This window comes from Macrotis lagotis, chromosome 1, assembly GCF_037893015.1.
Source record: "Macrotis lagotis isolate mMagLag1 chromosome 1, bilby.v1.9.chrom.fasta, whole genome shotgun sequence".
Classification (NCBI taxonomy): domain Eukaryota; kingdom Metazoa; phylum Chordata; class Mammalia; order Peramelemorphia; family Peramelidae; genus Macrotis; species Macrotis lagotis.
Genome location: NC_133658.1, coordinates 131,526,034 through 131,550,141, shown reverse-complemented (window position 1 = coordinate 131,550,141; position 24,108 = coordinate 131,526,034). Strand labels below are relative to the sequence as shown.

At 39.6% G+C, this 24,108-nt stretch overlaps 1 protein-coding gene across 2 annotated transcripts in view; it reads right to left on the bottom strand.

The window, feature by feature from the left end:
* The window catches only part of HK2 (hexokinase 2), a 100,665-nt gene that overhangs the window by 54,892 nt on the left and 21,665 nt on the right, over nucleotides 1-24,108 (bottom strand). Inside the window, exon 1 of one of the 2 annotated variants that reach the window (XM_074208445.1) lies at nucleotides 21,787-22,403. The exons of the other annotated variant lie outside the window; for it this stretch is intronic. Within the exon in view, the coding sequence (XP_074064546.1) occupies nucleotides 21,787-21,849 (63 nt within the window). The 5' untranslated portion in view covers nucleotides 21,850-22,403. Of the gene's footprint in view, nucleotides 1-21,786; nucleotides 22,404-24,108 lie in introns of those variants that run through there. 2 annotated transcript variants of the gene reach the window in all.

Genomic DNA, 24,108 nt, shown 5'->3' with positions numbered 1-24,108 from the left:
GCAAGTGTCTTGAGGCCAAATCTGAACTCAAATCTTCCTGACTCCAACTCCATCACCATCTATCTCCATTGAGTCACTTAACTGTGATAAGTAGGGACAAAATCATCTGTATAGAAACAAGGGGGCATTGTGGTTAGAGCTTTGGGTCTACAGTTAAAGATCTGAGCTTAAATTTGGCCCTGAATATTTAAAAGTTGTATGATTCTAAGGAAGGCACATAACCTCTATCTTCCTCAGATTCCTCAAATTTCAAATAAGGATAACAGCACATACTTCTTAGGGCTGTTGTGAAGATCATATGAGATAGTATGACTTTGCATATTCATTTCCTTCCTTCTTTTTGTCCTTCCTCTACTATGATCATTTGACTGAATACCTAGAGTGTGGAGATATCATATCCACCATATTAAAAACCACAAGATTTTTTGCAGAAAGGAATCAACAAATCAACAGTAATTAAAAGCTTGCCTTTCTAAGGTTTTTTTAAAGGTTCATAAAGTACTTTCTTTGTTCACAGCAGTTCTTTATGAGAGTGCAAAATATTATGTGCAATTTTAGAGATAAGGAAATTGATACTCAGACTGTTTTCTGTCATTTTATCCCATCTATTAAGGCTGAGAAATAAACTGAATCTAGGTCTCCTAGCCTCAAGATGCCCACCACCATACCATTTCTGAGGATTAGAATGATGCTGTGGTTAAAAAAAAAAAACACATTGTTTTGTTTTATTTCATAACTGCCCCTTTCTAAACATCAACAGATTCCACAAGGGCCCAAGAAATAACATGAAGCTAAATTCTCCTTATTAAATTTTCCTCTGGTTCAAGAAATCAAAATCCTCTGCAGCTGAAATTCATCACTCAACTATGATCAAGCCTCTGCAATTAAATGTTACTTATTAATTGGGATCAAATTGCATAAACCTGCCCCTTACTTTAATCTCATTAAGGAGCCTTCACTCCCCAGTAAGAGTTATAACAGCAGCAGGCTGAAGGGGTAGGAAATAGCTAATCTTTCCATCCTCATCCAATCTACTGGAAAGAATTCAATAATCACAAATAATATAAATGGGCAGATAAGTAACAGTAGTAGACATCTAGAATCATAGCACTGGTAAACTGGAAGAGGTCTTAGACATAAAATCTTCAGACCCAGAAGAGTCCTTAGAGCAAAGAATGGAAGAACCTTTCATAAAATGAAGATAATTCAGAGAAAAAGGGGAGGCAGGATGAACGAAGAAGCATTTCTTCAGTGGCTTTTGCCCTTTATAAGTATTTTGAGCTTCATAACAACCCTGTATTGTAAAAGCCATAATTATCCTCATTTTACAGTTGAAGAAAACTGAGGCAGAGTAAAGTTAAGTGACTTGCCCAGGGTTCACACAGCTAAGTGTGTGAGATCAAATCTGAACTCAGATTTTCATGATTTTAGTCCTAGATTTTTGTCCACTGAGCTTATTCATTAAGAAAAAAGGGGGGAAGGGAAGTTTGCATGTGGTCTGTCACATGATATCTGTTAAGGGATCTGGAAAAGAGAAAAAGTCAGAAGTGTCTTCCAGTATTTGAAGGACTTTCCCTTTGGAATAAGAACTAAACTTGTTTAGCTGTTTCTTCCACTGTAGATGAAGAACACTGCACTGAAGTTTGGACCCAGGAGACCAAGATCTTCCTGGACTCAAAAGTTCTTGCCTGAAGTTACTCTGGTAAAATTTCTAGTGAAATCCTTTCTGTTGAAACTATCATCTAATCATTTTGCAGTGATGCACACAGAATGAAGTATGAGACAAGCCCTTCTCTCAAAAAGTATACTGTGGGAAGAACATCTCAAGGCTCACTCAAAGATCAAGGCCTTGGCAGCCCACTTCAAGGCCCTAGTCCAAGGCCTTGATCAACCACCTGCAAGTTGGTATCTTGACTTTCCTAGGCAAGGCCACCTTTATAACTGCACGAATCATTCTCATGGGCACATTAAAGCTGTTAAAATGTTATTGCAACTGAAGAGATCTCCCCTGGAAGATGCATAATAACCCAGAGGCCCTCAATAAATTCTAACCCAGGATAACAGAGGGAAAGGAATTTATTAATGCTTGATCTGGCTCCCAGACAAGTTCTCCACTCAAAACACTAGTTTTTTTATAATTAATACTAAAGAAACAAAAAACAAAAACCATCTTATATAGCCCTGTCCTTTACCATGCTACCTCACAATTAAACTACAATGGGTTCAATCTCAATGCTCAGGGGTAGCCCATACAGAGTACTAAGATAACACTGGAGCCAGCCAAGCCAGTTTAAGGGTTTCTACCCATATGCTAAAAAAGGAAAGAAACGAGTCATCCATTAAGAGGGAGAAGGCAGAGATTTCTTTAGACTTGTGGTAGTAAAAGATATTTATATCCTATTTAGATGAAACCTCTTTAGCAACCTGGAATGGATAAATTACTTCCTGGTTGGGTAATCTCAGTCTGCTTCCCCAGTCAGACTCTCTGAACTAGGCTACTTCTTCTATAGTGGGGGAAGGGAAAATGCAGACAAAGAATTTCCTAGGGAGTAAAGACTTGGGGCAAATACATAAGATGAAGATCTAAATGTTTATATGAAGAAAATCGAAAGTAATTTTAATATTCTTTTTCATGAGACTTGTTTTCCCCAAGAATAGGAAAAGTAAATGATATGAAAATGTTTTCTTTGGATCATATTGGTGAGGCAATGTGGCAATGTGGTCAGAAAGCCTCCCAATCAGAGAAGACCTGGGCTCAGGTACTGCCTGACCCTCCACTGGCTCTGTGACCCCAGGCCCTCATCTGAATCTCTGGGTGCTCTGAACCAATGCTGTCAAACTAGAATAGAAATGGGGACACATATTGACTTAGAACACAAGCTATTAGAGCTCTCTATATCCTATGTAATTTTTATTTTGTAAAGTAGTTCCTGATTATATTATAATCTGGTTTGAGCCCAGTAGGATGTTGACAGATTCCAATCTGCCAAAGAAAACACAAGCCCCTTACCCTACCCCAGGTCATATTTACTATGTTCTTTTGTCTTGTCTTAAAACATACTACAAATTCTATACTTTTTAGGCACCTTCAGAGGCTGAGGGTGAGTAATAATGGAGGACAAAAAAGGTAGTCATCTGTCTTTCATCTTAAGACTTCCATTAGGGAATACACCACCACTGATGATGCCCATTATACTTTTGGATGACTAGTATACATATGATGAAAATATATGATATATATAGCCCTGTCCTTTACCATGCTACCTCACAATTAAAATACAATGGGTTCAATCTCAATGCTCAGGGGTAGCCCATATAGAGTACTAAGACAACACTGGAGCCAGCCAAGCCAGTTTAAGGGTTTCTACCCATACTCTAAAAAAGGAAAGAATAATATATAATATAATGTAATATAATATAATAACATAATATAACATAGTAATGAAAAGATGTTTTAAGATGTTCATATCCAATCTAAATACATCTTTTTGCAATTTCCCTCTCCTATGAACCTACATCCTACAATGATCCTACAAAAAAAGGTCAAATCTTCCTCATTTAACTAGACTTATTATGTGCCTATTATATATTATACAAAGCATCATGGCCAAGGCAAATACTTCCCTTCAAAACATTTATAGTTAGTGAAATAAGACAGGTATAAGGAAATGAATGTCAGTTTTACAGGCAGTAAAAGCTATATAATAGTGTTCAAAGTTTGAAAGGAGAGGGGGGAAAAAATGGTTTTATGAGAATGAGACTTGACATTCTGACCAATGACATCCACTTCAGAAATGCATTGGTTTTAATTGGGGTGGTAAAGATATCTCTGGCTCCATTAGGTTGAACTCTTGTGGCTTAAACTAGCTCAGAGTACTTAAGATTTGAACAATTGACTGGTGACCAAAGCACAAAAAGTCAACCCAAAAAAGAATCCATCCATCCATCCTCAGGCTTTTGTCTTTAACATGACCAACACAAAGGCAAGGAAGCCCTTCCCAACTGAATCAATACTGTGTCCTAGCTGAATATTCTTTCCATGCTATTGTTATTTATGTAAACTACACTTTGCTAACTATTAGATGGTCTATGAATGGGATTCAGAACTAGTTGACTGATCCCAAGGATTGATGATTATTAAATCTCTGAAAGTGTCACAAGTTTCTGTACTTAACTAGATTTTGTTAAATATTTTTCTTTTGGATAGAAGCTTAGATAGTCAACAGCCAATAAACATGTATTACATCCTTACTATGTGTTGTACTGTGCTCAGTGCTGGGGATACAATTACAAATATGAAAGAGTCTCTGGCCTTAAGAAGCCTACAAATCTACTGGGAGAAGACAACATACATAAAAAAGTTGAAGAGGAGTGGGTGTGAGGATGAGTAGATGTGTGAGGAGAGTTAGTCTGGAAAAGGACTTAGGGGGAAATTGATGGCTTACATGATAATAGCATTTTCCAATGATCTTGACAACTTAGAATCATAAGCTGATAAAATTTACTAAGAACCTATGCAAGCCCTACATGGGTTCAAAGAGGAAACTACCCAAAAGTAAGCAAGATATGCCCAGAAATTCATGCTTTTCATTCACTTGTTTTTATTGAAGAGTTTTTATTGAACAGCAAGTTCATTGTATCAGAAGGGTTCTATGGCAACAAAAAGATCTAAGACTGGGGGGGTCTATAGAAGAAGAATGTTCCCAACAAAAGAGCTAATAGTCCTGCTATACTGTACCTTGATCAGAACACAACTGAAGTAATCAAATTCAGTGTTTTGGGAAGGCTACTGACCAAGATCAAAACTTTGGCTACTGCATCAACTCATAATAATAACTAACATTTACATGGACCCTTAAGTTTTACAAAGGTATCTTTACTTGAGCCTCATAATGACACTAAGATAAAGATAAAAATATATTATTATTCCCAAATAATTAAATTAGTGGTTGACTGTCTTGATGAAAGTAGGAATTAAACCCAGATCTTCCCTCTAATTCAAACATTCACCTCTACTATAAAGTGGGAAGTGATAATTTTCCATAAAATATAGTGAAGTCATATCTATTCTAGTATGTCCACTTTTGGGCATCTTTTTTGGAAAGTAAATTGACTGGCTAGGGCAAGACAGTCTTTTTTTGTTGCATGGACTCTGGTTGTCTAGTAAAACCTATGGACTCTTCTCTCAGAAAAATGTTTCAAAATATAAAATGCATACAGCAACAAAGGAAACCAAGAAAAATAAAAATGTAAGCCAGTGAAAAAATATAATGTAGAGGGAGGACCTAGAGGTCACCTATTCTAATCCCCCTCATTTTTACATGAGAATCTGAGGTTTAGAGAGGGCTAGATAAGCAACAGACTTGGGATTAGGAAGACCTGAGTTTACACTCTGCCTCAAATACCACTATGTGGCAGTGAGCAATTGAATCTGTTTCCTTATCTGTGAAATAGGGAAAATAATCACATCTCCCAGAGTTGTGAAGATTAACAGAGATAAAATATATAAAGTGTTGTACAAACCTTTCAGTACTAGATAAATGTAAGCTAATGCAGTGTCAGTCAGGTGATTAAGTAGCAGAATACAGATACTGTCTCCAAATCCAGTATTTTCCATTGAACCATACTATCTATATAATACTAAGGATGTTTAATTTGAAGAAAAGAAATATTAAGGGTACTTGGGAGTTGGGAGGAGACAAAGAGTAGACTCATTCTGCCTGGTCCTGGAGATCAGACTTAGAATAAAATGTAAATTATAGGGAGACCAATTCTTACTTGACATAGCCAAAAACAAAGAAACAAACAAAAAACCATGCCCACACAAAATTATCTCACAATGGAACACAGGTGGCATTGAAAGAGAATTAAGTTCTCCATAACTAGAGGTCTAAAAGCAGAGGTTAAAAGACTAGTCATCAGCAACCCATGTAGGGAATGAATGCTTTGTGCATGAATTAGAAGAATTGACCTCTGAGGTCTCTTCTAACTCTAGTATTCCATTCTCCAGGTTTTTTTTTCCAGAGAGTATATTTAAGGAAGTGCCCCCCCCCACAAAGTTATACAGAAATAGCCTTGTCTTTGTATAGTCATAAACATTTTATTCATGAAATGTTATACTATATAGCCTTTAAAATGTGGGACAATATAGCTATCAAAACAAAAAGCCCTAAAAATGAGATATCAGAATCATTCAACATTCATGTTAGGAGGAGTCTTGGAGGTCATCTTGTCCAATCTGTAATCAAATAAAAAATTCTCTAAATACTCAAAATAGTCATCTACGTAGTCACCACTTGAAGATTGGCAGCTATTTACTTTAAACACACACCCACTTACTCCTCTTTTCTCCCCTCTTTAAAAAAATAGAAAACTTAAGAACCCTTTGAGAGTGTTAAATAACTTAAGTTGAACAGTGAATGTCAGTGTTTTCTGTGTAAACCAGTAAACTCATACTACTGTTCAGGTGGTACATTGTATTAGCTACTATGTTATACAAATCAGAGGATCTCAAAGTTTCTGCTCCAACTGTTGAGATTGCCATCCTAAAGTTACAACCTCGATTTAGTGAATGTCAGTGTTTTCTGTGTAAACCAGTAAACTCATACTACTGTTCAGGTGGTACATTGTATTAGCTACTATGTTATACAAATCAGAGGATCTCAAAGTTTCTGCTCCAACTGTTGAGATTGCCATCCTAAAGTTACAACCTCGATTTATAGATGAAAAAACAGAGGACTAAACAAAGGAGGTAACTTGTCCAAGTTTCCATAGCAGAGGGTGGATTCAAACTGCCTCAAGACTCATACTGCAACACTGCAGGCACAAAATTGATTTCAAAGTATACATCTGAAATGTGTAAAGAAACCTAGGTGGCCACTGAGATTTTTTTCTGTTGCTGACATTTTATTGGTGGAGGAATGAATGTGGAGGTTTTAGGCCCAGCTCTGCTAAAATTTACAGATGGAGTAAATAGAACATAGAATCTAGAACTGGAAGATTTGTATTCAAATCCTGCCTCTTCAATTTATTCTTATGTGATATTAGTACAGCAATTAATGATTCTGAATTCTATCTATGGCCAATGGAGTTATGATAATGTGTGAATCAGAATGATTTAAAATCTGAATTTACCTACAAACACTGATTTCCAGAACTTTTCCTAAAAGTAAAATGAAGGGTCAATTTAATAGTTTCTCTGGTCCCTTTGAGCTCCCTGAACATGATCCAGTAAGTAGCTCAGGGTTTCATAAGGTTCAGCCTGAAGTTCTGGTTTATTTCTCTAGTGACACATGACAGATGCTATTCATTGTTCTATACTGCTAATTCTCTCCTATCCTAAATACCATAGTTCAATTTTCTGTTTGGGTAAAACATAAAACAAATACAAATACAAAAACAAAAAATATAAATAAAAAATAATGCTTTGCAATTTAAATCTAAATTCAACTACAAACACTAAATTTGATTGCTTCTAAAAGCTAACATAGTTGGAGAATTCTGCCACTCAGAACAATTTCTGAAAAATTTAAGTTTCTGAATTTAAAAGATTATCTATATAAATGTATGTTTAGTAAATAAATATGCTAAATAAATAATATATATTGCATTAAATAATTTTATATATATTTAGTTTATCAATAGCTAAAAGGTACAATAGAAGGAGTCCTAGGCCTGGAGTTGGGAAGATATCTTCTTGAGTTTAAACCTCAGATACTAGTTTTGTGATCCTGGGCAAGTCACTTAATCCTGTTTGCCTCAGTTTTTTCATCTGTAAAATAAGCTTGAAGAGGACGACAAACTACTCTTTAATATCTTTGCCAAGGGGCAGCTAGGTGGTGCAGTGGATAGAGCACCAGCCATGGAGTCAGGAGTACCTGAGTTTAAATCTGGCCTCAGACACTTAATAATTACCTAGCTGTGTGGCCTTGGGCAAGCCACTTAACTAACCCCGTTTGCCTTACAAAAACTTAAAAAAAAAATCTTTGCCAAGAAAACCCCAAATGGGATCACAAAGTCAGACAATTGAACAAATGTATATATCTATTTAAAACATTACATAATTATATTGTATATTCTATTTTATTTAAATAAATATTAAAACTCTAAATTACTCATTTATATATTATATATTAAACATTGTATAATATATAAATATATATTATAATTTTATTGTAATATTCTCATTATACAATTTAACAAATATTATATTCTATATTAGAGTTCTCAGGGACTGAGCATCTATGAGACAGCATAGTACAATAGAAAGGCTGCTAAATTTGAAATCCCAAAGTCCTGGAATTCTGCCAATTAGTGCCAGTTAACTTGGATAAGTCACATTTATCCTGTTTGAACCAGAATAGCCTCTTAAAATTAAGGAGTTGGATTGGGTATTTTATTTTCTAGAGCACCTTCCAAGTGTTTGATACCTAAACCTGAGTTCAAATCCCCTTGAGTTCTTGGAAAGAAAAGAGAATCCAAAAATCTAGATAAAATGGAACCTACATCGTCAAAGCTCCCAAAGGACTGATTAGTTACTAATGAAATTCAAGCTGATATGTAGGGTTTTGTTGGTTTGTTTGATTTTAATCAAAGTTTTAATCTGTCCCTTTTTATGTAGGCTTTTGTGGGTGGGGAAACAAGGAGGAGAAAGGAGATGATGGCTAACTTTTCTTTTCTAACAACAAGACAGGGGTGGCTCATTCAGGATAACATCTGGCAGTTCTGAGGCAAGTTACCTTTTTTACAGCACACATGAACAAGCTCAGTCTCTAAGAGGCAGAGTTATGTAAAGAGCAGCAAGTTTATACTGTAAAGTTGCCAAGAAAGTAAAATAAGATGCTTCTGATAATAAGGGGGGTGGGGGGAATGCAAAATGAAAAGGAATTATACAAACATAAGACACACAGACACACACAAAGGCACACACACAAAGGCACACACATAGACACAGGCACACAGACACACACAAAGGCAAACACACAGACAGGTACACACACACACACACACACACACACACACATACACACACACACTTTCAGATGGTAAGACTGGAATTCTTTATCCTTCCCTCATCTCCAAGATTCTAACTCTGACATACCATATCGGTCACAGGCTAAGCTAGGGTGAATGCTTAGCTGTGGAGATGACAGAGCTGTAATGTGGGGCAGTCCTCCCAAGATCTTATTACAATCATCCATGAGTCACACAGTTTCCTGTTAATCCAGTTCTCACTGTCTGCAGCGTCATGTTTCATAGAGATTCATCCAGTGGCAGAAGAAGGAAGTTAGGGGGTCTAGAATTGTAGTCTGGCAAGCCCCAGACCATGGGGGCTAGATCAACATGAGTCCTAAACAGTGTATGATTTGTACTTTTGGCCTCAAGTAGAAAGAACTTAAGTGGCTACATGGCAACATGTAAAACACTGAAAACTTTTAATATCATCATACATGCAAGCCTGCCAACAAACTGACTGGATTTTATAGGTAACAGAATCATCAATCTGAATAAAGTTTAAAGAGTACTAGACAGCCTTAAGTATGAAGTTAAAAGAAAATTCTACTCTGAACCAACCACAAATATTTATTGAACTGTTCTAAGAAAATCACTGTGTGTGTGTGTGTGTGTGTGTGTGTGTGTGTGTGCACGCGCATGCTTGGGGGGGGGAAGATTGTAGGTATAGAAACACATATGCCTAAGACATGATCCCTTCCTTCAAGTAGCTTACAACCAAACACATATTAGGTTTAGCAAGAGAAAAGGGAAAGGGGCAAAGGAAAGGTCAAGAGCATGTTCAGATGCCTCAACCAAGCCACCAACCATCCTGTGAGGAGGCTTGTAAGAATTATGGTATCGGGGCGACTAGGTGGTGTAGTGGATAAAGTACCGACCCTGGAGTCAGGCGTACCTGGGTTCAAATCTGGTCTCAGACACTTAATAATTACCTAGCTGTGTGGCCTTGGGCAAGCCACTTAACCCCATTTGCCTTACAAAAACCTTAAAAAAAAAAAAAGAATTATGGTATCAAAGAATTCACTTTACAGCTGAGGAAACTGAGGCCCATAGATAGATGCCTTTTTCAAGGTCACATTACTAGAATTAGTTAATGAAACATGGATATGGACCCAGTTTTTGACTATAGACATAAAGGAGGCACAATGCTTTTGGCTAAGAAGACACCCTCTATAATACTGAATAACATGCTCTTTAATAAAAGTTGCTGGCTGGGGGGAAGGGGTGATCAGGCAGACACAAATATATACTTCATAGAAAAAGGCTTTACAGTGTAGTGGAGAGGGGCACTAAATTAGTACTATAAATTCACCCTACTCGCTATAAAACCTTGAGAGCAGTCCCTCTGCCCTCTCTTCTCTAGGCTTCAGTTTCCTCATTTGTCAAATATGGTGGGAAGATGGATGAGATGCTCGGATAAGATCCCTTCCAGTTTTAGATCCTATATTTATATGCTATAAGGTTAAATCTTTGAAACTCAAAAAACAACCACCTGGAGTTATATAAGCATTGTGTGTGTGTGTTTGTGTGTATGTGTGTGTGTATGTGTGTGTGTGTTTGTGTGTGTTTTCTTGAAAGAGGAGAGGGGAAAAAATATACAAGAGGTTACTGGAATAAGTTGGATGGGGCATGTCTGGAAAAACCTACAGGATAAGTTGAGAACCAAGCACTGTTAGTGAGAAGAATAGTCATAAGGAAAATACTCAATACAGACAAATAATACAACACAACAGGGTAAAGGAAAATGGCAGAAATAGCAGTTTTAAATTGATTTTATCCCTCATAAAGAGTAATTTGATAACTGTTCCACCTACAGAATTTCTCCAGGGTAGCCACCAGGTGGCACAGCAGATAGAGCACTGGCCCTGGAATCAGTTCAGATCCAGGCCTCAGACAATTACCTAGCTGTGAGACCTTGGGCAAGTCATTTAATCCCATTGCCTTGCAAAATAAAAAAAAAATTCCTCCAAATCTAGAATAAGGGACCCTTTCTAATGAATCAGTGGCTCCAACGGATGGGGATGACCAGCTGAATTAGGCCCAGGACACCAAACAATCTGTGCTTCTTTTCCCAGTTCTGCCAATGAACTCCTGGGTGACACTTGCCAATCATCTATTCTACCCTCTCTTCAGTTTTTTTTTTGCAAGGCAAATGGGGTTAAGTGGCTTGCCCAAGGCCACACAGCTAGGTAATTATTAAGTGTCTGAGACCAGATTTGAACCCAGGTACTCCTGACTCCAAGGCGGGTGCTTTATCCACTATGCCACCTAGCCACCCCTATTCTACCCTCTCTTAAAAGAAAGATTCACAAGACTGGTACTTGGGAGGTGAAAATCCACAAATAAATGCAAAAAAGCTGAAATGCCCCTAAATTAGGACAGCACTTTAGGTGAACTGGGACTCAGTCTGCCAATCCCTTAGGATACCAGCCAAAATTCCTGACTCATTCATTGTACAACTAAATGTTGTCTGACCAGGAATAAATAAAGAATGATCCAGATTGAGGATCATGGGTCTATTTGCTTGTAAGTGCGTGTTATGATCAATGAAGTTAAAAAAAAGCCTTTAGTTGAACAAGGCAAATGATAAAAGGCTTAAAAATCTCTCCTGCACTCAAGTCATTTTCTAACTTGGTACAATTACAAATATGTCCTCTGACACTTATTATTGAATTGGACTGAAATGATCCAATAGGAAGCCTGTATACCTGTCCTGGGCTATAGGGGTATGCAGCCACAGTTAACCTTGGACCTCACCTCAGCTTTAGGGTAGGCCTGGCTCTATTACAGTTGACAGTAGGGAAGTCCTGAAATTAATAAAAACCCAAAAATAGTAGGCCATGACCAGGTACCACAACATAATCCATCCACAGGGATTTGTCAAGCTACCTCCACAAAAATGCCCTCCCCAAAGAGAAAAATTGGGAAACATTCACCCAAAGGTAAAAGTATAAACAAGTAAATTATTAGAAAGAGACTAAGTTGGGTTTCTTGAGTGCAGTTGGACCTTTGGAGTCAAGACAATCTAGGTTCAAATCCTAGTCAAAGCTGTGTGACCTTGGAAAGGTCATCTCTATTCTCTGGACATCAATTTCTGAAGCTGTAAAATGGAATTGTTGTCCTAGATCATTTTTAAGGTCCACACCAACTATAGATTCTCTCTTCCTAAGGATCCTCTGACCTTGGAGCCAAAGCTTTTTGCCATTGTCCCATGTCACCTCTGATTTTAATAAAACTGCAATCATTTATATATCAAGGAAGAATGAATTCCAATCACCACATGCCTTCTTTAAGCTATGATTTTACCCACTAGATTAAATTAGTTCAACTTTGGCTTTACTTTGTGTAATACCAAGAAAGCTTCATAGATCTAAGAAAGTAAATAAGACATTTCTATTGGAATCATATTTAGTGCTACAAAGGACCTCAGGGATGATTAGCCCAATCCCTTCATTTTATAAAGAAAATGAGGACCAGCTAAAAGAAGTAGTAACTTGTCTAAAGTTAGAAAGTAGAGAGAAAGGTTTTGAATCCAAGTATTTTAACCCATTCCCCAGTAGACCACACTGGAATTCAAAGTTTCTCTTTTGTGGACAGTGCTGCAAGAACGAAGGCAGGGGTAAGTCACAAAACTAGTCAGTGCCAAAGCCAAGGTGAGAATTCCAAGACCAGTCAGTACTTTCCCCTAAAGCATAGTATGACCAACTATCTATCCCATGATACCATTTTGAAAAAAGTGTCAACATATAAACCAATCTTGTTGACTTCAGTGATAATGAAGAACCATGTATTGAATTCAAGGAAAAAATGTTACCAAAAGCTAGCTTTTAAAATCAAAGATTATTAAGCAGTTGAAAACAAACAAAAAGAATGAATGATCCTAAAACCAAATAATCTCCTCCTTTGACAGAGTAAATAGCACTGATTAAGGTACAAATCTGTATCTTAGAGTCACACATTCAATTTTTTTTCCTTCCCTTTGATGTTGGATTTTTCTTCAGAATGTTCTCTCAGTTCAATGAGAAATAACTGATGCTTATATAGTTTTAAGGCTTTCAAAGTACCTTCATATCATCTTATTGGAGCTACACAGAAATCCTGTGAAGGTATTGTATTATCCTCATTTTATAAATAAGAAAACAGCTTCAGAGAAAAATTTCTTGATTTGTCTCAAGTCACAGTTAACTGGTGAAAATATCAAAACTGGATCAAAACTCAATGACCCAAAATTCCCAGAGATCTTGGACAAGTTCAACTTTCAATGAAGGGACCCCCCCAAAAAAAGTTCATTTCTACCTCACGTCTAAGAGGTGAGGCAGAGTTATGCTACTTTAGTTCAACCTGAAGGTACAAGACTTAAGGAAAAATAAAGTTTAATAGAGGATCTGGGTTCAAAATTCAAGCTATGTTATGTAGCTCACCTTGAGCAAGTCTCTCTAATACTACTGATCTCAGTTTCCTCAACAGTAAAATGAGAATTGAACCAGATGCCTTATACAGCTCTAAATCTATGATCCTGAACTACAAGTAAATGAAGGATCATCATCTACTACAAATTACTTTCCTCTCCCTACATAGAAAGTTGGTACAATGTAGCAGATAAAGAGGTAACCTCAGGAGCTGAGAAAACATGGATGCAAATCCTGCCTTTCTGATTGTGTGATCCTGGGGAAGTCACTTAACTTTCTCAGGGCACCAAAGCACCATTCTTAGGAATCTGAGCTACAGAACAATTATAGAAGTATAAGGGTAGAAGGGCTCTGTGCTTACTAGAAGGTTCACTATATCAATAAAAATCTTTAAAAAAAAGTTCTGCAAGAGATAGCTAAGAGCTATCGGGAGGTGCATAGCAATTATTGTGGCTACTGCCACCAATCAAAAAGGAAATCCTATTAGGAATTTATATATTTGAGTTCAACCATTAAAAACTTTGGTCAACATTAAACAATGTTAAAGTCACTGTAAAAAAATGAAATGTCCCTGCTCCTAGGCTTGGATATCAGGAAGTCACTGCAATGTGCTTCAGTCATTTCTTTGGATCCTTTTGAGCAGCCTTCAAAAGCCCTGCTGATTAATGGATTAGATTACTAAGAGGTTTAGAAGAGAACTACCTTAGGGGCAGCTAGGTGGCACAGTGGATAGAGCACTGGCCCTTGGAGTCAGGAGGACCCAGTTCAAATCTGGCTTCAGACACTTAATAATTACCTAGCTGTGTGGCCTTGGGCAAGTCACTTAACTCCATTTGCCTTGCAAAAACCTAAAGAAAATTAAAAAGAAGAGAACTACCAATTCAGTATAATTCAATCAATCAAAATAAAATCTATCAAGATATATTTAATCACCTTTTATCTCTCTGACATTGTGCCAACTGAGAATATAGAAACAAAATTGAAACAATCCCTTATCTGTTTATAAGTCTATATAAGAGGAAAACGGTATGTATGCATTTAAATGTATGCAAAATATAAGTCAATGGGATGGAGGGAAACACTAGCTCAAATTTGAGGGGGTATCAGAAAAGTTTACTTTTCATTGACAAATATTTCTCTAATAATATGAAACAATTTATTATGCTAAAAGATTGAATTGTAAGCATATTATTAATATACAATAAAATGAAGCAATATATTATGCTATGTCAAATGGATAGTACTTCTTACAACACAATGAAGAAATCATGCTAAACTGAAGTACTACAGCCAACCAATTTTAAATATCCCTTAATTCTTGAAAATTGCCAAATGAATTTAGGGTTCTTTCCAATGCTAGTACATTAGTAACCAATGTAAATCATTGGGGAACAATGGAAAAATTCTACACGATTACAATTATTAAGCTGTGCATCAGTGTGCTTTTGAAAATGTATAAATAAAAAGGGAATATGAACCCACTCCAAAGGAAAAAAAAGAGAGAACTCCCAAATTATATTCTGGAAATGGTCTACTTAATTTATTAATTCTAATAATGACAATTCTACGTCAGTACAGGGCTTGACCCCGATAGAGGAAATGTTTGACACCCCAGTTTTCAGTACCAATATCTGGAGAAAAACAACTCCTGTGAAAAACTGGGCCAATCATTCCCATCATTTGCTAACCAACTTCCACCCACAGGACAGGTCAGCCAGCCTAGGTAAAAAGTAGCAGTGATCCAGTGGGATGTCCCCCAAACCCCCTAACACCTTAGAAGTGTGGTAAATCAGTCATAGGCTGAGGAAATGAGCAAAGAGAAAAAGAATCTGATCATAGAAAATTACTCTGGTCCCATGGAAGATTCAGAAGATGAAAAAATCAAAGCTTCTGTACCCAAAACCTCCAAGAGAAATAGAAAATGGACTCAGGCTATGGATGAGCTCAAATAAGACTTTGAGAAGCAATTAAAGGAGGTAGAGGAATAGAAATTGAGGGAATTCACTGGTCACCTCCTGAAAGAGATCCCAAAAGAAAAACTTCCAAATTCCAAAACTCCCAAGTCAAAGAGAATACTAAAAGCTGCCAGAAACAAACAATTCAACTACCATGGCTCTATAGTCAGGATTACACAGGATCTGGAAGCATCTACATTAAGGGCTGGAAGGGCTTGGAATGTGATATTCTGCAAGGCAGAAGATCTTGGTTTATAACTGAGAATCAACTATCCAGCAAAACTGAACATCCTCTTTCAGGGGAAAAGATGGACTTTCAATGAAACAGGGAATTTTCAAACTTTCCTATTAAAACAACCAGAGCTGAACAGAAAGTTTGATCTCCAAGTATAGGACTCAGATGAACTATATATAGAGGGGGTAGATTAGAAGAACTAACTATGAGGAACTTAATGATGTTGAACTGTTTTTATTCCTGCAGGGAAAGAAGATACCAATAACTCATATGAACTTGCTCATTCCTAAGAGCAGTTAGAAGGAGCATATATAGACAAGACAAAGGAAGGTGTGAATATAATGTTATAATATAGTAAAAAGATGGAATCAATGGGTGATAAAGGAAAGTACTGGGAGGAAGAGAAAGGAGAAGAAGAAAGGGCTAAGATATTTCACATAGCAGTCAAGAAAAAGCTTTTTCAAGTGGAATGGGAGAAGGTGAGGGGGAATGAGTGAGCCTTCATTCTCATCAGAAATGGTTCAGAGAGGAAATAACATACACACTTAATAGGGTGAGGAAATCTATCTTACCCTAGAGAAAAATGAGAAGAAAGAGATGGGATAAGGGGGAATGGGGGGTGGGGGGGTGGAAGGGGGGGAGTAGGTGATAGAAGAGAGGGAAAATAGTGGGAGAGGGTACTCATACACACACTTTTGAACAGGGACAGGATGAAAGGAGAGAGAAGGAATAGAGGGAAATACAACTAGTAATAGCAACTGTAGGAAAAATATTGAAGCAACTTCTTTGGTAGACTTAGGATAAAGAAGGCAACTCATCCCAGAAATACAGTCATTGGAATCTGAACACAGACTGAAGTACATTTTTTCTTCTCTCTCACTATTCTTGAAGTTTCCCATCTTCTTGGGGGGGGGGGGGGGAGATTATGTTTACTCTCATAACAAGAGTATGTTTATAATATAAAATAAATAAACCAAAAAAAAAAGTAGCAGTGATCCCTGAGGGAAAAGCAGGAAGCCACAAGTGCCAGGTAATTCGATCTACCAGCACCACCTTGACCATCAAATTTCCCCTCAGACCATGATGAATACAGACCAGGACCTTGGATTCTAGAAACTTAGAAAAGGTAATTCTTCCAGCTCAGTGACCAAAAGTCATCCTTCTAGGAAGCAAACCACATAGAAATTCAACCTGGTAAATCATTTCTACATGTTTACAGTTACTAAAGACCCAGAGATGAGAAACTGTCCTTGCTATCAAACTCTTTGGCACTGTCAAATGGTTCAACACCAGAAAATGATATGATTTTGTTGGTTAAAAGGTCAAGAAGTTATTAATATTTGCTTTGTTCCTACTTCCATAGGACTTTCTTTGCCCATTTGACTTGGAGCTGAAGCCTGCTATATGTGTAGTCACCTCCATTAAAATAAGAGGTTCTTGAGAGTAGGGACTCTCTTCTATTTGTATTCTCCCAAAACTCAGTATAGAGTTTTGCACTTAAGTAAACCCTTAATGCTTTATTCATTCATTCACATAATCCTTTCATGAACCTCTGGGAGTCAGTGGTAAAGGGGAGAGAACAATGGACTTCAGAGTCATAAGAATTTGGTCTGATACTGATCCTAGATAGTGTTTAATAAGTCACTTAACCTCAACCTCCCGTTTATATAGAGTAGGATTAATAAAAGTTGTATTATCTAGCTTCTTGTTGGGTTGATAGGAATGTGTTTTTTAAACTTTAAAGCACAAAACAGATAAGCTGTTAGGCCCTTACTTACAGATCACAACAATCAGCCCTCCTGTCACATTGCTACTTACAGCAGCAAGATGAAGTGAGAAGACACCCCCACTTTCAGTGAATACAAGCCAAATGACACACATAGAAGCATATATATGTATGTGTGTGTATCTTTAATAATTTCTGAGCTGTAAAAAGCACTTTAAAACTGTTTTAGTGAAGTGAGCAAGGCTATCTGGGGAAATGGGGGGAAGAGAGATAGTTGAACACATATGAAATGTGACTTCCCTGCATCTACTGTTCCCATTGGAATGTAGTCCCAAAACACATGGCTGCTGAAATAACCACTTGCTGGAAAGCAATTTTAAAAGCCTGTCTCTCTCTACCACAGAGAGATCACTAAGACCAGCATCATTCCCTCCCCCAACCTTCACAGGGCTACTGAGCAGAAGAAAGATCAGTTATGAGTTCTAAAGCTACAAAAGGGTCTTAGTCCAATGCCAATTTGATCATTTACTGATCTTAGTCCAATGTCACTCATTTGATTTTTAACTTTCCTAAAAAAATTAATTTTTTTCTACCACTGATAGTACATACAGAAGCAAAGGATCAAATTCAAACTCAGAAATTAAAATTCAGTATTAAGAGCTAGTTGTAAACAAAGCAGTGGAAGGAATTTAGAGAGGTGGTTTTCCTATTCTCATTAAATTCACTAAATTAAGTACCTAATCTATGTCTAAGAAATACAAAATGAATACATGTGCAAAATGAACAACATACTCCATACTCCATGGCTATTGGAAAGAATACACAAACACAGACAGATTGATGATGTTTGTCCTTTGTTCTGGAAGAAGATAGTGACATCAAGGCGGTGATACCATGACATGCAAATGAATTGGATGTAAGTGAGGGGCTGCTGTGCTAAAGGCATCAGTTTCACTTTTTCCTCTGGAGTCATCTAGGTTATGGATCAATATAAAACATATATATTCACAAACATATGTTTATAGAAACAGATATACACATAATTGAAAGGTGATAATGTTGTTAGCCAAGGAAACCAGGAAAAATTTCATGCAGAAGGCTGATTTATGAATTTGGTTTGAAGGATAGCAGGAAGGCAGAGGTGTGGGCAAACATGAAAGTACAAATTTGGGGACATAGTGGTTGTTGTTTGTACTTCCCTCTCAAAGAGTACCATGACTTCAGGGAGGCAAAGCTATGATACACCAGTAAACTGGATTTGAGTTGGGGGGAAGGGGGCTATGCTGAGTTGACAGTCTGACTTTACCGTCAGGAGCCACCTGAGTCCAGTGGTTAGATATGGACCAGGATGACTGGAGATAGACTTGGATGAATACAGTGCAAAGATAAGTGTTAAGCTCGAAAGTAAGTAACCATTTAAGGCACTCAGCTTATAGTAAGAGATACAAGACCCCCAAATTGAAACAATCCCTGCCCTAAAGCAATTTATATTCTGAGATGATATAACTGGCACTTGAGTTTCCAGCAGGGAGCATCAGGCCAAACAGTTCTAGTCCAGCTTTATGAGTTTAGACAAATCATTTGATCTTAATTTGGAAAAGGGAAGGGTGCTGGGTGACATAGAGTAACAGGTACTTTTCAAAGAAAGATTGTTCAATTGAGGAGTGACATGACCAGGCTCTAGAGTCTAGCAAACTGCTTAAAAGGAAGACCTGTTGGGATCCTATTGCCCTAGTCAGACAAGTAAGAATTAAGTAATGGTGGCCTCTACTATTAAAATAGTGGCATTGGGACCAAAGCAGGGCAGAAGTGACTGAAAAGGACTTCAAAAGATCATGGAACCCTAAAAATCACAAAATTTAGAGCTAGGCTTGAAGAGACATGAGAAATTCTTTTTCAGATAAACATCATTGGATTATAGCTCTAGGGATGCAAAAGACCTCAAAGGTCATCTAGAGTCCAATTTTACAGATGAGGAAACTGAGGCCCAGCATGGCTAAGAGCAACCCAAATAGACTGAAAACAATATCTTTATATGTTTTACTTTGTAAAGTGCTTTCATATGCTAACTTATTAGCTTCATAAGATTATCACAAAAATCCTTACTGGGAGACTGGTCAGATATTTAGAAGAGTTAAAGGGAAGATAATTTAGTGGCCCAGTACAGCCTAAAGTCAAGTCTCTCTAACCTCCCATTCCAATGCTCTTTACACTATCCCCTAATAGGAATACAAATTCATTAATATTCCCAAAGGGTAGGAATTTAAATAAAGTAAAGGGCACTCTAAACTAAGCCAAATGCTTTGGGACTAATATTACTCAAGCTGGAAAGACCTCCAACTACATATTTCTTCCTTTTTTCTACTCTTGTCTTTATCAATTCATTAGTGATTTCTCAAAGCAAAGTTTAAAAAAAATTCCTCTAAAGCATAACTCAAATAGCTACTATCCTTCCTGGGCAGACAGTCCTAGAGATCTTGGCAAGGGCAAGTCTGTTCATAGACTTTATTTCAATAAAAGGATATTAAAAGAGTTGAGCAGGGGGTAGAATCACTGTTTTCCTAAAGCTACATTCCAACAGTGAGTTGTGGGCAAGTATTACTTAGCAATACTCAGCAAGAACACTCCTTTCTTCTGTTGCTTTTCCAAACTGAGGCCCTGTAAAGGTATGGTTTATTTGCAGGGTTATTTTGTCAGAGTTCCAGAAACAAGATTTTAACTGATCACATTTTATTTTGTTTTTATACTCTTAGCTTTGGGTCTTTCACCTACCTGCTCTCCTGGATGTCTGATTAGGGATTTCTATAACTGCAAGACTCTTTAAATCTGGCACCCAAGGACATGGGTTTGTTTCACTGAAGTTAAAGGAATGTCTTAGGTAGACAAACCATTTGATGTGGAGAAGTTTGCCTTCTTCTCCACGCCAAATCTCTAAAGCGTGCTTGCTCTCTTGTCACTATACTTCAAATGAGCCAAATTCTTGCCTCTTCATTCTGCCCCTAAACACATCAGTCCACTCATTCCCCATCCTACCCACCCCCCAGGCTCTGGAGGGAGATAGTCCAAGTCATCCCTTCCACTAGAGCTGCCAAGACAAGAGAAATTGGGTCCAGGACATTTAAAATTCTTGAACTGGGAGAGAAGAGGCTATACACCCCCACTGGCCTGGTGAAAGGGAAGCTCACTCAGAATGAAATAGAGTTTAGCAAAAGGGCTTTTTCCATGTCGACCCATCAACATTCTATTTTAAAAAGGGTCCAGTTATAAAGAGCTTTAGCCAGGTCCACAGCTGGGGCAGCTGGGACTGTGGACAGAGGTGCCAAGAAAGTAGACATGATTTCCACACTACAGTCACAAAATCCTGAGGGTGAAAGCCTTCCCAAGAAAACTTTCCAAGCTAACTTTAAATCCAGATAGTTTCATTGATGTGCCATCCCATTCCCCACCTTGAGAGAGGTGAAATTTGGAATTCTGCACAAGGATGATGATGATGAAAGGATGGGGGGGGGGGGGGTAGATGGGGTGAGACTTTCCCAAACACAGGCAGAAGCCAACCCCTAACCCAACAGTTGCTACAGGGGAGAACATAGTCCAACCTAGTGCCCATCCTCTTCTTATGTTAATTTAAATAAAGGGGATTTAAATGATGCTAAAAGCTTTGACTCTGGGAATATCAAGTTGGAGAGCCCTCCCAAAGGAATAAAGGGAAAACTATAGCAGACACTTTGAGGAACTGAAGAGACAGATTTCCTTCCCTCAAATCAAAACAGCACTGGGGCCAACCCCAGTCCCAGACCCGGCTCGCTCCACCCTCTCCAAGCAACTCGCCACAGCCCCAAATCGGGATTGGGGAGGGGGCAGACACAGATAGTCCCTACCTATTCTGGAAAAAGGGTTGAGTTAAAGGCCTCCCTGAATTTTCTTCTCTACCTATGGCACGCCGGGGGTGGGTCCGTAGCTTTGCTAACCCCTCCTGTGGTCCCCCACCCCCATGCCTAAACCACGTGGACAAAGACAAGGCCCCCTCCAAACATGTAAAAGGAGCTTGTGTCTGACTCTCCTGCTTGGCCTCAGGGGAGGAAAATCTAGCCCTGCTATGTACGTGTACGTCCACACACACACACTCAGAGACCGAAATCACAAGCGCTCCCGCGCAGACACATGCTCCCCCTCCCATCCCCCGAATGCGCGCACACCCCCGGACTTCGTTAAGCGGACGTGGCTTCGGCGGAGGAGTTCCCCAGACCAGAAGTCTTTTCCGGCTCCCTGGGGCAGGGTGGAGGAAAGAAGAGGGGCGGGAGGGGTCAAGAGTGGATTAGAAACACCCGCCCCCCCACCAAGAGTCAAAAAACAAAAAGCCATGTCTGAGTCCTGAGGGGAGAGAAGGATCCCAGGGAGAAAGCGTCTTCTACCTGTGGGGGCGCGGTCCCTCCCGGCCCCCGGCCTCACCTTCTGGACCTGGTCATGGTTGAGTTCCGTGAAGAAGTAAGCGAGCAGATGCGAAGCTATCATGTTCCAGCTGTTCCCGAAGGGGATTCGGTTTTAGGACACAAGTGGGGTGGGGGCGACGTCGGCGGGGACCTCACCGGCAAGGGGCCGCGCGTGGAGGAGGAGGCGGCAAGCGGACCAGGGACAGAGATCCGCTCTCTGGACTCAGATCGAAGCCGAAACTCGCGGCAGCTCCGAGGATGGAGCAAACGGTTGAAGGGGAAGGGGACCGAATCCAAAGTTCAGAAGTGTTTTCCCCGACGGGGCGGCGATCGCTTAATAGCTCGAGTCCGTCCAGGAGTCAGTCCTGGACCGCACCGGGATAATCTCGACTAGACGCCGGCTCCCCGCGAGCGCCTCGGACGGAGCTAAGACACGCGAGTTCCTCGGGGAGCAGCCGGGCGGGAAACTCGGGCTGGGGGCGCGACCCACTGATTCATCCAAGGCAAAAGTGCGGCTCGCTGGGGCTGCTCCGGGCCGCTGGGCTCGGGTCTCCTCTCAGCTCCCGTGGCCGCGGCGCGCCGGCGGAGGTGGCGGAGGTCCTCTAGCTCTCGTCCGACTTTGGCGCAACAATGTGGCTCATTGAGAGCTGAGCCCGCCCCTCGGCCTTCCTCTGACGCGCCCGAGCCCTGCCCGCCGCCCATTGGCTGCCGCTGGAGGGTGTGTGCTCCCTGAGGCCGGCCGGCATCCCCCCCGCAGCCAATCCCGGTCCGCGGGCTCCTGGGCCCCCCCCGCCCCCAGCCGAAGGCGGGCAGCCTCATGTGATGCCCCGGCGGGGGCCCCCCAGCCTGGCTCCTCTGCCTGCATCCCCCCGGGCAGGGAGGCGGGGAGAGGGCCGGACACGTGGTGGGGTGTGAGCGTGTGTGATGGAACGTGATTGTCCTTCCCAAGGGGTGAGTGAGTGAGTAAAGCGCACCGTGCGGGTGTGTAAGGCTGGATTATGGGCGTAGAGCACGGGAAGTGGAGGGAGATGCCTGCTGAAGGTGAAGGGGGAGGAGTGTGCTTGACTGGAAAAGTACCCCGAGAGATGAGCTTTCCTTGTTCAATTAATTGGAGGGAGTGTCTAGGAGCTTTGTAAACTGAGTCTTGCCTGTTAGATTCAGATATTGTCTGTGATCAGTGCGTGTGCGTGCGTGCGTGTGTGTGTGTGTGTGTGTGTACTCACGGCTATGCCAGAAGTTGGGATTTGGAGTAGACAGGAATCACAGGCTAGCCAGAGTTCATGGGAGTCTATTAGGAGAGCAAGGAGATGGGAAAGGTAGGGAGCTATATTGTTGCACGTGAAACACGTTTGTAGATGTCATTTAGAATCACTAGAGTCAGTGTGATGAAGATAGTGGAGCAAGAGATGAACTAAAGTCAAGGGCAGGTTCAAGTTCTGGCTGTAAAATGAAGTGAAGATGCCAACCAGCAATCAAGAAGCATTTATTAAGAGTCAGCTAGGTGCTAAGACCTGGAGATCCAACTTTCAAGGAGCTCACAGTCTGATGGGGAGACAATGGACAAAATTCCCCTCACCTGGGAATTCTCTGTGCTGATGAAACGACATCATTAGCACATTATCAACAGGAATTGAACTCAGAACAGGGAGAGACTTCCCAGGTAATCTCAACCAAACCTATTTGAATAGGAAGCCTTACATTTCCAGCTGGCAGTCTTGTGGCCTCCTCTTTGCCCTAATGTCAAAAACTTGTTGCCAAATATTACCACACTTCCTTTTAGAACACTGTGAAACAGCTTAGTTTTACCCCACCGTAGAAAGTTTGTCACCTTAAAAATACCATACTGTTGCTCTGCCCTCAGTACTGTAAACACTGTGGTGCCTCAATGACATGGGAAAGACCTCCATCTAAAACACCAAACCCTCCCACTGAATCCAGACCAAATACCAGATGTCCTGTTTCATATATTATCAGGCCACTGAGTTTTTCTGGAAGACACAGTGAGAAAGATGTCTTTACACAACACTTTAATCAACATAATGTGCATGTCATGTCATCATTCACTTGATGTCATGGTCTTCTTCATTTATGAAGGACAGCAATCAATCTCCATCACCTCTCTAGAGGAAAAATTTTGTGTAAATTGGTAAAAATGGACCTTTTGATAGGTAATACATGTCACAAAGTGTATGATTTTGGATATCCATGTCTTATGGGTGAATAAGATGATTTGCTGAGAAATGGGCAGTAACAGGTTATGCAAAGCCTTCACAGATTTGCCTAGAAGCAGACCTAGATTTAAATATCTGCTAAAATTATTAACAATATCCTCCTCATAGGA